At 35.7% G+C, this 15,099-nt stretch overlaps 1 protein-coding gene across 1 annotated transcript in view; it reads right to left on the reverse strand.

The window, feature by feature from the left end:
- PKHD1L1 (PKHD1 like 1) overlaps positions 1–15,099 on the reverse strand; it is a 151,442-nt gene that overhangs the window by 29,151 nt on the left and 107,192 nt on the right. Inside the window, exons 57-67 of the mRNA XM_040979402.1 lie at positions 14,301–14,419; positions 12,642–12,771; positions 11,524–11,697; positions 9,315–9,418; positions 8,623–8,752; positions 7,382–7,503; positions 5,656–5,746; positions 2,972–3,120; positions 2,768–2,890; positions 2,126–2,237; positions 1,929–2,045 (exon numbers count right to left, since the gene is read on the reverse strand). Coding sequence (XP_040835336.1) covers positions 1,929–2,045; positions 2,126–2,237; positions 2,768–2,890; positions 2,972–3,120; positions 5,656–5,746; positions 7,382–7,503; positions 8,623–8,752; positions 9,315–9,418; positions 11,524–11,697; positions 12,642–12,771; positions 14,301–14,419 — 1,371 coding nt within the window. The remainder of the gene's footprint in view (positions 1–1,928; positions 2,046–2,125; positions 2,238–2,767; positions 2,891–2,971; positions 3,121–5,655; positions 5,747–7,381; positions 7,504–8,622; positions 8,753–9,314; positions 9,419–11,523; positions 11,698–12,641; positions 12,772–14,300; positions 14,420–15,099) is intronic.

A 15,099-nucleotide genomic window follows, 5' to 3' on the forward strand; every position in this document is an offset into this window, starting at 1 on the left:
CTTGCTCTCTCCTTGTGCTCCTGAGAATTCTGTGACTTCTACATATGTGAGTATGTAAGCCTGAGATAAATATGACCCAGTCATTCAAATCAGTCCACCCCGTGGCCAGCACAAAATTTTAACAAGTACCAACTACCAGATATGGAAGTTACTAACAAGTCCACAGCCGTAGATTGATTAATTTAAGGAAAGAAAGGCTCAGGATCTCATTGTTTCATTAATAGAACTTTAAAATCTAAGAACTGGTTGAGTTCTCAGCCAAAACAAGCTTTATATATCAAAGTCAGGGATATGAGTGTATTAGAAAACACCCTTGAATCCTTAGCTTGCAGATTATGCTGAATATGCATGTATATGTGCATATTAAGTATATATGTATATATTTCTGCTTTATAAGAACATGCACAGGTATGTATATATGTTCTTACTTTTATTAGAAGATAAATCATGCGGAGACCACAGAAGGAGCAAACACCTCAGAACACAGGTCTTGCTTTCCACAGGATTTTACATTAATATATCCAGTTCTAATTTGTGGTTGGAATATTTGGAAACTTGGAAATAGTAATTGACACAGTTACATGAAGTATAATTCCTAAACTTCCATAATTGTGGACAAAATGAGATAATTGTCCAAAGGCTCAGAAGAAAATGGTGATATAAGAATGAATTGATTGCATTTCAGCACCACTGTGGTGCCTTTGAGTGAGTGATATAAGAAGATTCTTCTCTTTCTTTTTATAAGATTTATATTTTCTTGGAAAGTCAGATAAACAGAGAGAGGAGGAGGACAGTGAGATCTCCCATCCATTGATTCACTCCTCAAGCAGCCACAACAGTCAGAGCCGAACTGATCCACAGCCAGGAGCCTCCCCCAGGTCTCCCACCTGGGTGAAGGGTCCCAGGGCTTTGGGCTGTCCTTGATTGCTTTCCCAGATCACAAGCAGGGAGCTGGATGAGATGCGGGGCAGCAGGGACACAAACTGGTGTCCACATGGGATCCCAGCGTGTGTGAGGTGAGGACTTTAGCTACTAGGCTACCATGCCACGCCTGGGAAGATTCTTCTAATGGATAGAAATCTGGGCATGATACTGGGTCATCTACTTTGTATGGAGAGTGAAATGATCTTTGAAGTAAGGATAAATATGGATTCAGAGAGAGTGTTGTGTGACTTAGGCTAGTAACTGGACTCCTGGAAGGTGTTAGATTGAATCTTCAGAGAAAAATCCATGTGAAAGTGGGTACAAAAGGCAGATTATTGCCTACCAAAGCTATTAAATACAGAAGAATTTCTGAAACGCTGATGAATAAGATTTGTCAAAGAGATGTCAGTCAATCCCTGTCTTCAGTTACTTTGCACAATAGCTTTACAAGTGGAGGAGGTCTAGGGTTGGAGATGGAGACTATGTGCAGAATCAGTGGCGTGGGCCCCTGCTTTCCAAGGTCAATGTAGCTTCTGCTGGAATCTCATATTTTAATCAAATTTGCCAGGCACAGAAGCCAAAGATGAGTCTTTTCTACCCTGCTGTTTAATTAATTAGCTTGAGGTTGATAACACTGGGATTGCTATAGCCTGGAAAGGGTACTAATTCAGTGTTGACTGGTATTGCAATATATTCCTGGAATAGTTCTCCTCTCTTATTTAGAGAGTCTCAGAACCAGTACCCAGGACTTGGAGTGATCAATTACATAATAAACTGCATAACACTGCATATGATTGAAGAACCTGCTTTTGGCCAAATAGGTATAATGATGGACAAATGACGTTGGGATCACAATGGGATAATTGCCTCAATTACACTCTGCAATTACACACTAATAATCTGGTGGAAAATGAAAATGTCTCATGCACTCCCCTTCCATTTCCTCTATTAACATTTATAGAACTTCATTGGACAGATTTGTGAAAGCCCATATTTAAACTTGCCTGAGATGTCTAAACGGCCACTGATAGCATTATAACTCATGATGCCTGCATGGGGCTTCCGGGGTGCCATGTTATGAGCTGAAGCAAAGGTTGGCCAACAAATCCCACTTCTTCCACCTTTTACAAAAAGAAAAAAGTTAGCCTAAATTGAATGTTCATTTGTATGAACACTAACACTAAAATTTCAAATTTATCACCTGATGGAGGTCTGGAACTCCGATGGGCAGCAGTGAGTTCAATATTGGGATCATTGTTAGTTAGAACATCTGAGCAGTTAAAATCAGGGCTACTTCCAACAATTAATGAGTTCTAATAAAAAGACAAAATGTATAGAATTAGCTGTAGCTCTTCAAAGAGAACATAATAGTAAATAATACTGCATTCTAGACTGACTAAACACAAACAGCACATTTGAGTAACGAATCATTTATTCGACAGAGATTAAAAAAAATACACTTGCTGCCCTGACTAGAAGACCTCTCAAAGTGGGAGAGGGGGGACAAACAAGTAAATAATTACATGTAAGAGCTTGCTACGATCCCATGATAGAAATATATTTGAGGAACCATGGAACAAAAGTGGAATGACTGTCATTACCAACCCAGTTGGTTCAGGAACATTTTTGTAGAACTGAAATTTGATTCCTTTAAGGTCAAATGGTGATAAGCAAGAAATGGTGGGGGCAGGGGAAAAAAAAGATAAAAATGAAGATTTCCGGGCAGAGAACAGTAAGATCAAAGAATGAAGGGAAAAACGTAAAGGAAATTATTAGTTCTTTAATACTTTCAGCCTCCTCCCAGTTGTTCTTTCCCTGTAAGGTGGCTATATTTATTTCTTACCTGAATCTGCACTGTTTTACTTGAAATTTTGTGAGATATAGCAGCTGGCGTGTAAATCATCGGAAAAATGGCCATCCCATTGTCCACCAAGGTCACATTATAGATGCGCACGCTCTCTATGGTCTAAAATGGAATTTGTAAGTTTCACAGTACAAAGGACAATCATCAAAGAAAATAAACTATCATCATCTCAATCACATTTACCTGGAAATAAATTCCATAATCCCAACATGCCCAAATGGTAAATCCCTGTATAAGAGAACATCCAGGTAGGCCGTCCTGGTTCATATAGATGCCATATAAACCTCCGTGGGCTTCATTGTTGAACCACTTTTCCATGGAATTAGCCTGACCTTGGAAGAAAATAGGGAATCTGAGTGTTACCGTTACAGGTAGGGCTAGAGAATGTTAACAAATCAAGCCAGTTAAATATATTAAAACTCATTAAGCACACACATGTACAATTCCAATGTAGATTTTAATAAGATAATCAAACACTTTCTCAGGCCTGTACTTTGATTTGCTATCTTCAGTCTTGACCCTTAATTTATCTATTTGGTGTTGCTCAGAAGAATAATTATGTTCCTATTTATTTGCAAAACACTGGATATGGTGTTAACACATCTGAATTATAATATGTAATTATAATATCTGTTTAAACATGGATGTTATTAGAAAACTCATGGGGTTAGAGTCGAGCAAACCTCAGCTTGAAATGCAAAGATGCAATTTTCAGCCTGGGAAATGCTTTCCCTGAACACTTTTCTGGTTCTTGCTCCTCTGGCCATTCCACTTTCCAGCTGAAACACTTCCTTCAACAAGTTTTCCCTGAATATATGGTTCACAATAGAAAATCAGACTCTACACTACAATAAGGTTTTGTTTCACTTGGTGGTTTCTCACTCGTTATTTGTGAATTAGCCATCTGTCCCTCCTGCAGAACATGAGCTTTTTTAGAGGGGGCACCATCTCACTCATTCCCATCGCACTCATTCGCCACTATATTCCTGAAGCTGAGCGAATGTGTCCCTGATCTTGGCAAAGATGTTCAACCTCTTAGAACCTCATTTTTGTTCTGTTTAAGCAATGTAATACCTAATTCAGGATTGTTTTAAACTGGAATGCAATAACTCATATCAACTCTATGGCCAAATGTGGCTCTAACCCTGGGCTCAGCAAAGGTCATTTTCAAAGCACCCTGGACAATGGATTAGCAACTTAATGGAAGGGAACTTAAGTGCTCCATTTTTCTGTGATGTTTCATATTTCATTTGCTATCGATCCAAATATCCTTACAAATGCTGTCAACCACTTAAGAATGTTAATTCACTGAAAGATACATTACATGTTTTTATACTTATTAGCAAAGAGTCATAGCTTGATTTTCCAAAACATCATAATTCAATATAAGTTGTACAGTTACATAGAAATTATAGATTTCAAGGTTTAAAGTTAAAATATTTAGTAAGAGCATATACTAAGTATTCAGTTAAATTTGTTGAAAAACTTGTTTTTATTCTATGAGTGATATTTTGCAAAACAAACTTACTTTAAATCCAAAAATTTTTAGTTGACAAAAATACTGATTTGAAGAAACTTAAAAATTAGACATATTGACTGGTACATGTAAAACAAGTAAAATTCATGGTATTTAAATTATACCTAATAAAGCTGTTAAGATATGATTATGCTAGAATTATCTCTTTACATAAATAAAGAGACTGTACACATTATTTTCTTCCACAAGACATGTTATATAAAAACAGCATTACTTGGATTTTCTACATTCTCAATCTATTTTATAGAATATCCTGTAGGTTTTCCATATCTGAGTTCTTCCACCTTGTTTTTGAGAGAGGGTTAGTGATTCAATGTTTGACTTTCTACAATCTGTATACCAGTATAGTATACAAGGCCAAGGCAGTTTGTGGTTTTTGGCTGACACAGATAATGCTGTGATGAATAACTTTATTCACATATCTGTTTTTTAACTGTGAAAAGGCAACTATTAACTTAGTAGAAGTGAAGTAAAGGTAAATACTTTGATGATTTGGGTGTCTATTCTAAAATTTCCCTAACCGGCAATGTAAAATGCTCCAGTTTCCCTATAGTTCATTCTTGTTTTTTACCAATCTAGTGGAGTGAAATGTATCCAAAAACTGTCTGTTCATCTACTCTGACTTTTTTATGCATACAATTTTTGATTTAAGTATAAAATAGCCTGGGCCTGGTGCTCTGGCCTAATGGCTAAAGTTCTCACGTTGCACGTGCCAGGATCCCTTGTGGGCTCTGGTTCTAATCCCAGTGGCTCCATTTCCCATCCAGCTCCCTGCTTGTGGCCTGGGAAAGCAGTAGAGGATGGCCCAAAGCCTTGGTACCCTGTACCTATATGGGAGACCTGGAGGAGGCTCCTGCCTCTTGGCTTGGGATCGGTACAACTCTGGCCGTTGTGGCTGCTTGGGTAGTGAATCAGCAGACAGAAGATCTTTCTGTCTCTTCTCCTCTCTGTGTATCTGACTTTCCAATACAAATAAATAACTAAATCTTAAAATAATAAGAATAAAATAGTGACATGTGCCATTCTGTTTAGAAGTGCTATATAAAAGAGGTACTTGGACAAGCTCTCACCATTCCAGTCTCAATTAAATCAAGAGCTAAGGTTGATGTTGGAATTTTTGGATCATCAACTTAGAAAAACAGAGTCTTCCATGAAAGTGCATCCCTCTTTCTTCAGACAGAATGTTTTCTTGGAATAGTTTACCTTACCTAGTATCCAGAGGAAGAAATATCATATACTGACCCAATGAACAACAATTATTTATTTCTAAAGAAATTTGGGCAAATTGTTTCCTAGATTTTTTTTTTTAATTCTATATCAAAATACTTACGTGAGCAAGGTTCACCATCAATGCGGTATCCTACCCTTCCAAATCCAGCAACTACATTATTTTGTAAGACTGTATTGGTCCCTTGATTTATCTAGCACAATGATAAAAAAAATACTTTGTGTTAGGTGATCACACATTTGTACACTGAGAGCAAATACATACCGGCTTATTTAAATTTTTAATTACAATATATTTTCAGGAGGAATTACAAATTGCAAAAAAAGTGTTGAAACTATATTATATTGTTTCTGTAAAACTAGGAACTACATCCTGGACTTCATTAGAAAAAACTATTAAAAAGATTTCTCTTTTTAAAATTTCAGTTACAAAATCCATCTGATGTGATTTGAAATGTACAGACCACATTGGAATATTATGGCAACATTACAATATTTTGTTACTCTCTTAGTTACATTTTGTTACCAATTTGATTGACTTATTCAGGAAAAGATAAGTGGATTGGAATATACCGTAAGCTTCAATAGACACTAATGTAAATAAAATGTCATGACTAAAAAACCTAGGTTACTATAAGGAATAAGTAGTTACTACACAATTTACTACATAAGCTAAATCGAAGTGGCAGAAAATGCAACTATAGAGTACATAAAATTCAATTTTGTGGGAAGCCTTATTGATCAGTAATTCTGCCTGTGATGCTGGCATTGTATATTAGAGTTCTGGTTCAAGTCTTAGCTTCTGATTCAGCTTCTTGCTAATGTCCCAAAAAAGGAAAAAACTGACTTTTGCAGGTATTTGGGGAGTGAACCAGTAGGTAGATCCACTTTCTCTCTTTCTCTTTCTTTCTCTCTCTGTTTCACTCTCTTCCATCCCTCCCTTTTCCCTTTCAAAAAAAAAAATACAAACATAATAAATCTTTTAAAAAGTTTTAGTCAAGGAAACTGTCAAAAGTTTCACTAAGTCATTTTAAACAATTTTATTTTTAAAGATAATGATTTAAATAAATAATAAAATGGAATCAATGAAGATAAATAAGTACCTTTCTTTTTTCAAAAGCTGTGGATAACTTTAAATATTTGAAATTGGCATTTAACTGCACTGTAACATCTATAAATAGATGAAAACAGAATTTTTATTTTTATATATGTATACTAACTTTTGGGTTTCAAATTTTGCCTGAAGTCAATCATTAGTAAGTTTCCCAGAAGCAAAACTCAATTTTCATCCCCTCTTCCTAATTTCCTTTTTGTGTGTATGGTATAGGCCAATAACATTGGCACTTGGGGAAGCTGACTGTTTCCTCCAGGTGGCTCACAGCCTCGCTCTATAGCTTAACAGAGATCTAGAATACCTGGAGATACTTCATGGAGAATAAGAATGTCCATTAGTAATGTCAAAAAGTATAAATGATCTTGCACTTGGAATCACACTTTTAAATAAAAAAGGTACTTCAGATATTTTATCTACTATTATTATGATTTTCTATACAAGTGAAGAAACCACATCAGAATTAACTGGTAACATTCACAAGGCACTCAGAAGCAGTAAGAACCATGATTATCAATTCAGATCGTTTGGGGCTGGCATGGATGGCATGATTTTTTTTTTAAAGAACCTATCTTACACATTTTATATAGTTCTTTCACTCATATTAATTCCTCAACCTCTACCTAAGAAAGAAATAGCTTTTAATAACATTTTGAGGTTTATGATTTTATAGAAAACTAAATTTTAGATTAGGAGAAATTATGTTTGTCCTCATTACCTCAATTGCTGCATGCCAGAGAGTTGAACTTAAATCCTTTCTGTCCTGATAGGTTCCTGGCCAGACCGAAAGTACAACCAAATTTCCTTGGACTCTGTTGGCATCCCCCCATATCCTTATGCCTGTCCAAAAAGAAAAAGAAGGATAAAGGGAGAAAATGTGCAAGAGCTGGAGGCAGGGAGAGGAAAGGGAAAGAAGGGACACAAAGAAAACCTCCAAAATGTGTATGTAATTTTTTAAATGCATAATGTGCATATAATGTCTTTCATTTTTTCCCATGAAATTATTCTTCTAGTTTGAGCCTAATAAATGATCCTACCAGGATCTGAGTCCTCTGATCTCTTAGGTAGTGAACTCTGTCCCTTTAATGGACTACCTGAGTCAGAATCCTCTGGAGTTAAATATGTGGAGTCCACCTCAAATTTTAATAAACATAGACGTAAGTTTTATAAACATTAATTAAGGCTACACATTTTTTACTGGCATAAAAGAAACATGCCCAAATTGTACATAATGTTTAATTAAATAATTGCCTCTTGTGAATACTGTTTAAGGTAATATGTGTAGAATATCTTCAAAGTCATATCCACATACCTGATGAGTGAAAACTCATGTAAGATCATGGCCTGGTAGTATAACAATATTTCTTGTTCTAAGACTATACTGCCCATCCAAATAATCACAGCCACATATGGCTACTTAAATGTAAAGTACAATTAAAGTAAAAAATGCAAGAGGCATTTAGTCTGGCAGTTGAAGCTCTAGATAATATGACAACTTCCTGCAACAAAATATTTGGATTCACTATGTGGTCCCAAACCCTGATTCCAGCTTCCTGGCTAACGTAGACCCTGAAAGCAGTGATGATGTCTCAAGTGACCGTGTCCTTGCCACCAGCTGGGACACCTCACTTACCACTTCTCACTCTCAATCTGGCCTTGCCCCAGGTGGTGTGGGCATTTGACAGTGAGCCAGTGAACAGTTATTCTCTTGCTCTGCCTAACTTTTACTCTGTATATTGCAACTAAGTGCATTTGAAAAATGACAAAAACAGTGAAAAACTGCTATTCTGTCACACTGACCATCACTCAAATGTCCCTGTAACTTTGCCTTTCTCATAATCAACAGCATAAATGTGGCCATTTATGCCTTCGCAGTAAGGTGAATGACCCACCATGGTTGTAGAGATAAGAGCAATTCCAGAGGGACAAGTTATTTGCATCCAAATACTATTATATTACCTTCTCCCACTGTAAAGTGAATGATGTTATCATCAATGTCCAATCCATCTGTCCCAAACACACCAATGGCAGGGGAGAAGCCATGATGAAAAGCACAACCTCGAACATAAGATAAACCATGTTCTTGGATCTATAAAAGATTGGGATTTAGTGAGTGGGTTTTTTTTTTTTTGTTTTTTAATAAAGCTAAAACAAATTCAAAGACTGAACACAAAGTAGGTATGTTTTCAGTTCATGATCAAAACTCCATTTACTTTCCCTTAAAAGAAATTGTATGAACTTTCCTATTTTACATCTCCTTTCCTCTCAGCACATTGTTTTTCCCTCTGAGAAGGTTGCATAGATACATAGTCATGCTCTTCATTCGGAAAACTTATGCAATATCTATTCTGTTTAATAGAAACCATTGAGGAAAATACTTTTGGTGTTTGAAAAATTAAGTTGAGAAATGAACCACTAGTAGAGATCTACAATTCTGTGTTACTTCTCTGTGGTTTTTCCAGATTGTCAACTAATGCCTGAAATAAGTGAATCAAATGCTGCTATGAAAATTAAAAAGCGAACAGGAAATGTGTCCAAAAATGCATTAGAAATTACATTTCAGCTATTGTAAGATGAAACCACTTAGTTAAATTAAATGAAAATAAAAATATTTTATTTTGAAAGTATACAGGAAATTAGAAAGTACCAACCTGTCCTCGGTTAAGAAAAGTTAGTGCATATCTTGGATCCATGCTATCTCTGAAACCTTCTTGGCCACTATGATAAAATTCCACATTACTTATCCTTGCATTTCCTAGGGGTGGAAAACATTTCAAAAAATAACATTTCTTTCTTAGAATTAAACGCTTTTGAAAATGAGTTGTTCATAGTTTTCATGGAAACCTTGTTTTTCTGTGCTCCTTTAATCCAGAAAAGGCAGTATTTTCCTATCTCCTTTTCATTTCCTCAATGAGCAACCAATTTTAGACAGTTTTTTCCTGATAACTTCCCCTCGACATAAAATGCTAACAGCACAGATATATCATTTATCTGTTAATAATTCCATACAGCACTTATTGGGAGGAGTGTCAACCTTTGTACTAAGTTTCTTTTCCACCAAGTATCAGTTACCTACCCCTTGGGGGTGATGTTACTTCACTGAGAATGTCAGGTATTAAGTATGATAGAAAATGTACCTGGCATTTCAATGCTGAGCCTATAAATAGTTTCCAAGGCCATTATCTCTCATAACCTCTTTCAGAAAATGTATTGCCAGTTATCCACTAGGCAGTTTGAAATAATTACAATTGAGGTGACAAGAAGTAATCTTACAGGTGAGCAATAATAGCAAAAACAGTCTATGACAAGTTGCTGAGTGTTACACACACTATCTGTGGTTTAGTTCCATAAAGGATCTTATGAGTTGTGTATTTTTATTATCCCTACTTCTTAGATAAAGAAATTGAAGCACATGAACTCAGCTGGGAAGAGAGCTTCTGTGCAGTAGTTAAATTGCCCCGGGTATATCCACATACTGCCTGTCTGATTTATTGAGCCCCAGCCACTTGGCATCTGATCCAGTTTTCTGAAAGTGTACACCCTGGTAGGCAGCAGGTAATGGCTGGAGTACCTGGGACAATGAGCCCAAACTGGTGAACTGGATTGAGTTTCAAGCTCCTTCCTTCGGCCTGGCCCAGCCCTAGGTTTTATGGGTATTGGGAGTGAACCAGTGGATGGAAGAGCTTTCTCTCCCTCTCATCCTCTTCCTTTATTCCTCTTCCGCCTACTCCTTCTTTCTTTCTCTTTCTATGACTATTTTTCTGCCTTTCAGATAAAATGAAAATAGATCAAGTGATTTTTTCCAAGTTTATAGACAATCAAATTAAAAGAGAAATTTATAAAAACACATATATCTAGCTTTAAAAAGGACCATATTCCTTGTTTCAAAAATTGCTAATAGGATGCACTGGAGGGGAGTTTTATATTTTAATTAACTATTAGGTCAATATGGGGAAAGAATCATTTTCTCTGAGTTTCTATATCAACTCTCTTCAGGGCTACTGAATAATTATTTAGGAAAGCTGCTCTTTGTAACAGCATTCTTTATGACAAATGAATAGGAAAATAATGGTAGAATTAAACTTTACTATTTAAAATCTCAGTGACCTAATGGATCTTGTCAAGGAATATTAAAGGCTGCTAAAATCACAAGAGAAAACAATCATAAATTATGTGCCTATTGATGGAAAGTACACGTCAAGTGTGAAAAGTTTTTGCCTAAAACATTGAGCCTTAGTTTTATCAAGTTTATTATTATAAGCTACCTATGTGTAGGCTATACAAGGGAGACAGGAATAAGTTAAATTCTGGGTGTACAATCACTAAATTCCAGATTGTTGAACACTGTAAAACCTAAAAATTTGTATAAGTAAATGTGTATTCATATTTTAAATATATATATTTTAAAATCCCTTCACATGGATATGTATATCCATGTGATTCTATTAAGAAGAAAAACTGATGAAGAACTAATTTAAAGGGCCTATTGTGGTAGACTAGTGGCTGAAGTCCTTGCCTTGCATGGACACCGGTTCATGTTCTGGCTGCTCCGCTTCCCTTCCAGCTCTCTGCTTGTGGCCTGGGAAAGTGGGCAAGGTTGGCTCAGAGCCTTGGAACCCTGCACCCACATGGGAGACCCATAGGAGGCTCCTGGTTCGTGACTTTGGATTGGCTCAGCTCTGGCCATTGCGACCACTTGGGGAGTGAACTGGCAAATGGAAGATCTTTCTCTCTGTCTCTCCTTCTCTGTAAATCCGCCTTTCCGATAAAGATAAATACATCTTTTTTAAAAAAACTGATCAAAAGTAGAAAAGATCATGTTACATTTCCTGTAGAAAAATAAACTAAATTTATACTAACCTGTAAATGTCACTGTTTGTTCTGTGAATGAGCCAACCAGGACATGTGCACCAAAAGATTCCTTGAACCAACCTGGGTAATCTTCACCAAATATTTTGATGTTCCTACTCAGTATCCCAACATCAGCTGCTAATGTGTAGCTCTGACCTGTTCCAGGGATGTGATGTCTTTCAGCTGTAACAGAAAGACGATTAGATTTTTCCCACTGCTGAGAAATGCCTACCTATATTAGTGTCTTTCCAGTTCATAGGATAAATATATCAAAAGTCAACAGAAATGCATGAATTTATTAGATCTACATGCTTATATATAATCTTTTACTTATAGCCTAAAGTCAATATAAGATATTTGCTATTTACACCTAAAATGTTATTTAACCAGTAAATAGTTAGGACTTAAAAAAATCTTGAAAATGACTTGCAATCACTTCAAATTACATACATAATCAGAAGTTTTTGGTAGTTTTGATATATAAAGAAGCGAGGTAGAGAAAAATGGAAAAATTGCTCAAGGCATGAGTATGTTCAGTAATCACACATACTGTTTCTTCTGACACAAAAATCCTAGATTGTTCCATTTTTCCTGTGGATTTTATATATCAACTGCAACAGCCCCTTCTGCCCCCAGATTCCTGCAATTCAGATGAAAGTAACGTATCAAATGGAAAGACGCTGACCTATCCCTTCTCTCCTTAAGAATTCCAATTTGTCATTTCACTGTAGCTGGTGTAAACACAATTACAGGAATATGTATTCATGAAGCAAATCAGGACAAGGATGTTTAGCAATCAGGGGGGTCTTAAATTTCACTGTGTTTTAAGAATCACCTAGACTCCTGTTTAGAACATGCTAGCATCACCCCAGATATAGCAGATATAGAAGAGATTGTGATAATACATCTGAGTACATGGTGGATGAATGAATGCATGGAACAGGAACTCTGGATAGCCAGCATATTAGAGGATAGCACTTTGTGGGTGCAAACCAAGTGAATGCGTCTCTACAATATTTGTGACATGTTTTCTTAAAAAATTTGTAACAACAGGATAGAGTACCTAAATGTGAATATCATAAGATGTCTAAATTATAGATCTGCTTGGTTCAAGAGCAACTACTTACCAAGGTGAGTGTAGGAAAGGCTATCGTTAAGAATGAGAACTTTATGATCATGCAGAACTTTAACGATCCTTCTAGTTTCTGTCTGGTGGAAATCATAGCTTGTCGTAGTTACCACAATCTCTTCTCCTTCCTAAGAAACATTCAAGTGTCAAATTTAAAAATAGGTTTATAATTCGTAATAAGAACTATTAAACAGTTCTAGTTTAATTTCTATTAGCATTCATCCTATTGTAAGAAAAACTCAAATTGTACAATTAAATCTCTAAAGATAAATGTACTTGTTTGGTATTAGGAATTATAAAATTGAGATTCTCTTTGTAATTTCTTAATTTCCAGTCAGTAATTTAATATACACCCAGCAGTCTACATTTTAAAAATTTAAATAAAACAAATATGCTACTACTTTAAAACAATAATTTGGCTGGGTGTTATTAAGACTTTAAAAAAAACGAGCCCACCTTTTTAATAAACAACCAACTATCGCTTGTTATTCATGTTGAGTGGGAGAAACTGAAGAAAGTTCAAGTCACAGAATTTTTGAATATTAAATTTCTTTTCATCTGGTGTAATCTTCTCCTGAAATTTTATTTAATGCTATCTGCCACTTGCTACTGTGGGACATTACCTTGCTATTATTTTTTATTTTTTCATGTTTTATTTCCTTCATCCACATACATTAGAATGTGAGGTGAGCAAATATTTATATTTAGGGTCTATCTCTAGCACTCCAGTGCAAATTCCATGATAACATGGGCTAATTTCTAAACCACTGAATTCTCAATGCTTAGAAAAACATCTGTTCTGGGTTAAATATTACTTGCATAAATAATACACATAGGTATTCAGTATAATAAAGATATTTGTTAATTGGATATATAGAAGAGATACAGCAACAAATTAATTGCTCTCTTTGAAAAGGAATCAGATCTCAATGATCACAAATAAGAGAAAATTGTACACAGAAAATAATATTTTATTTTCCAGAAATCCTCCTTCCACTTACTGATTTTAAACACTAAGAGAGCAAATCCATACATTTCATGAGTGTGTTCATTTGCTCAGATTAAGAGATTATAAAGCTTATTCTCAATGGGGGAGAACTGGCTAAGATTTGAAAGTCTGCAAATGGAATCCATCTGTTGCTCTAATCCTTCTGCAATTTAAGAAAGTGTGCGTGAAGCATTTGCAACATCTGAACTATGGATGTTTACGAGTGTCGCAGAAACGGAAACGACCATCTTTTATATTCTGCTCAAATCTCTTATTTAACACAGGCATTATTGGATCTCACCAGGCATCAGAATTTGTTTTCTTTCAAAAAGCTTGACATTAGAATCACACATTAGAAGTGAAGAGATAACCAAAATAGCAATCAAAGTATTTAAAATAATTCCATTTTCTGTTTTGCAAGAATTTCTGGTGAATGAATATATTTTGATTTTTAATGCTTTCATGTTCTTCTTTCATATAAGTTTGAGGAGCTTTGTACCCATCATTTTTTTAGATAGCTTTATCATGTCAGCTTTTCTAAGTTCATTCTAAAACATAAATTTTTAATCTATTTAACCTCATGAGAAAATAAATATCTACGTGAACAAGAATCCTATATAAGTAGTCCCACTATGCATATTCAGTTTCATCACACAGTGTTTTCACTACCTGCCAATCCACAGCATCCATCAGAGACAGGACTTTGGAACCTGCCTCTGCAGTTTCTGACAGTTTGGTTTTATATATGGAACGTGGAATTCCATGAAGATCCAGTTCTCCAAACACCCCTAGGAGATAAGTATACTCTTATTGATTTGTTACTGAGTAATAAACAAAATTGTTCATTAATATATTTTGATAAGTGATAAAATATTTTCTTGAGATTAGAATGAATGAAAGGATGGGTTTATTGGCCCAAGGCTCTGTGAGAAGCCTTTGGCCCTTTAACCCATAATAACAATAATGTTTCCCAGAACAGTATTTGGAAATAATACAAACCCTTAGCTAATTGTACATCAACAGGGGAGTGGTGAAATAGATTTTATATATTAATGTGATAGGTTAATATGAGTTTTGTCTATGATTTTTATGATTTTTTTTGCTTATTCAATTTATTTGGCATAATTACAGTGAGAGAAAGAGAGAGAGAGAGAGAGAGAGAGAGAGAGAGAGAGAGTGAGTTTCTATGTGGTTAGGTGGGCCAAGTTGAAACCAGGAGCCAAAAGCATCATTTGAGTCTCGCACATGGGTACAAAGGCCAAGGACTTGGGCCAGCTTCTGTCTTTTCCCAGGTGCATTAGCAGGGACCTGGATTGGAAACGGAGCAGCCGGCTTAACAAAGTGGTAACTATATAGGATGCCAGTGTTGCAAGCACCGCCTTAACAGATTACTCTATAGCACTGTCTCCTGTCTATAAGTATTGTTCCAGAAAGGTGTACCTATTGTTATATAGAAAAAAAATTGCAT

The sequence above is a fragment of the Ochotona curzoniae genome, unplaced genomic scaffold, assembly GCF_017591425.1.
Source record: "Ochotona curzoniae isolate NIBS_2020 unplaced genomic scaffold, NIBS_Ocur_1.0 contig_3190, whole genome shotgun sequence".
Classification (NCBI taxonomy): domain Eukaryota; kingdom Metazoa; phylum Chordata; class Mammalia; order Lagomorpha; family Ochotonidae; genus Ochotona; species Ochotona curzoniae.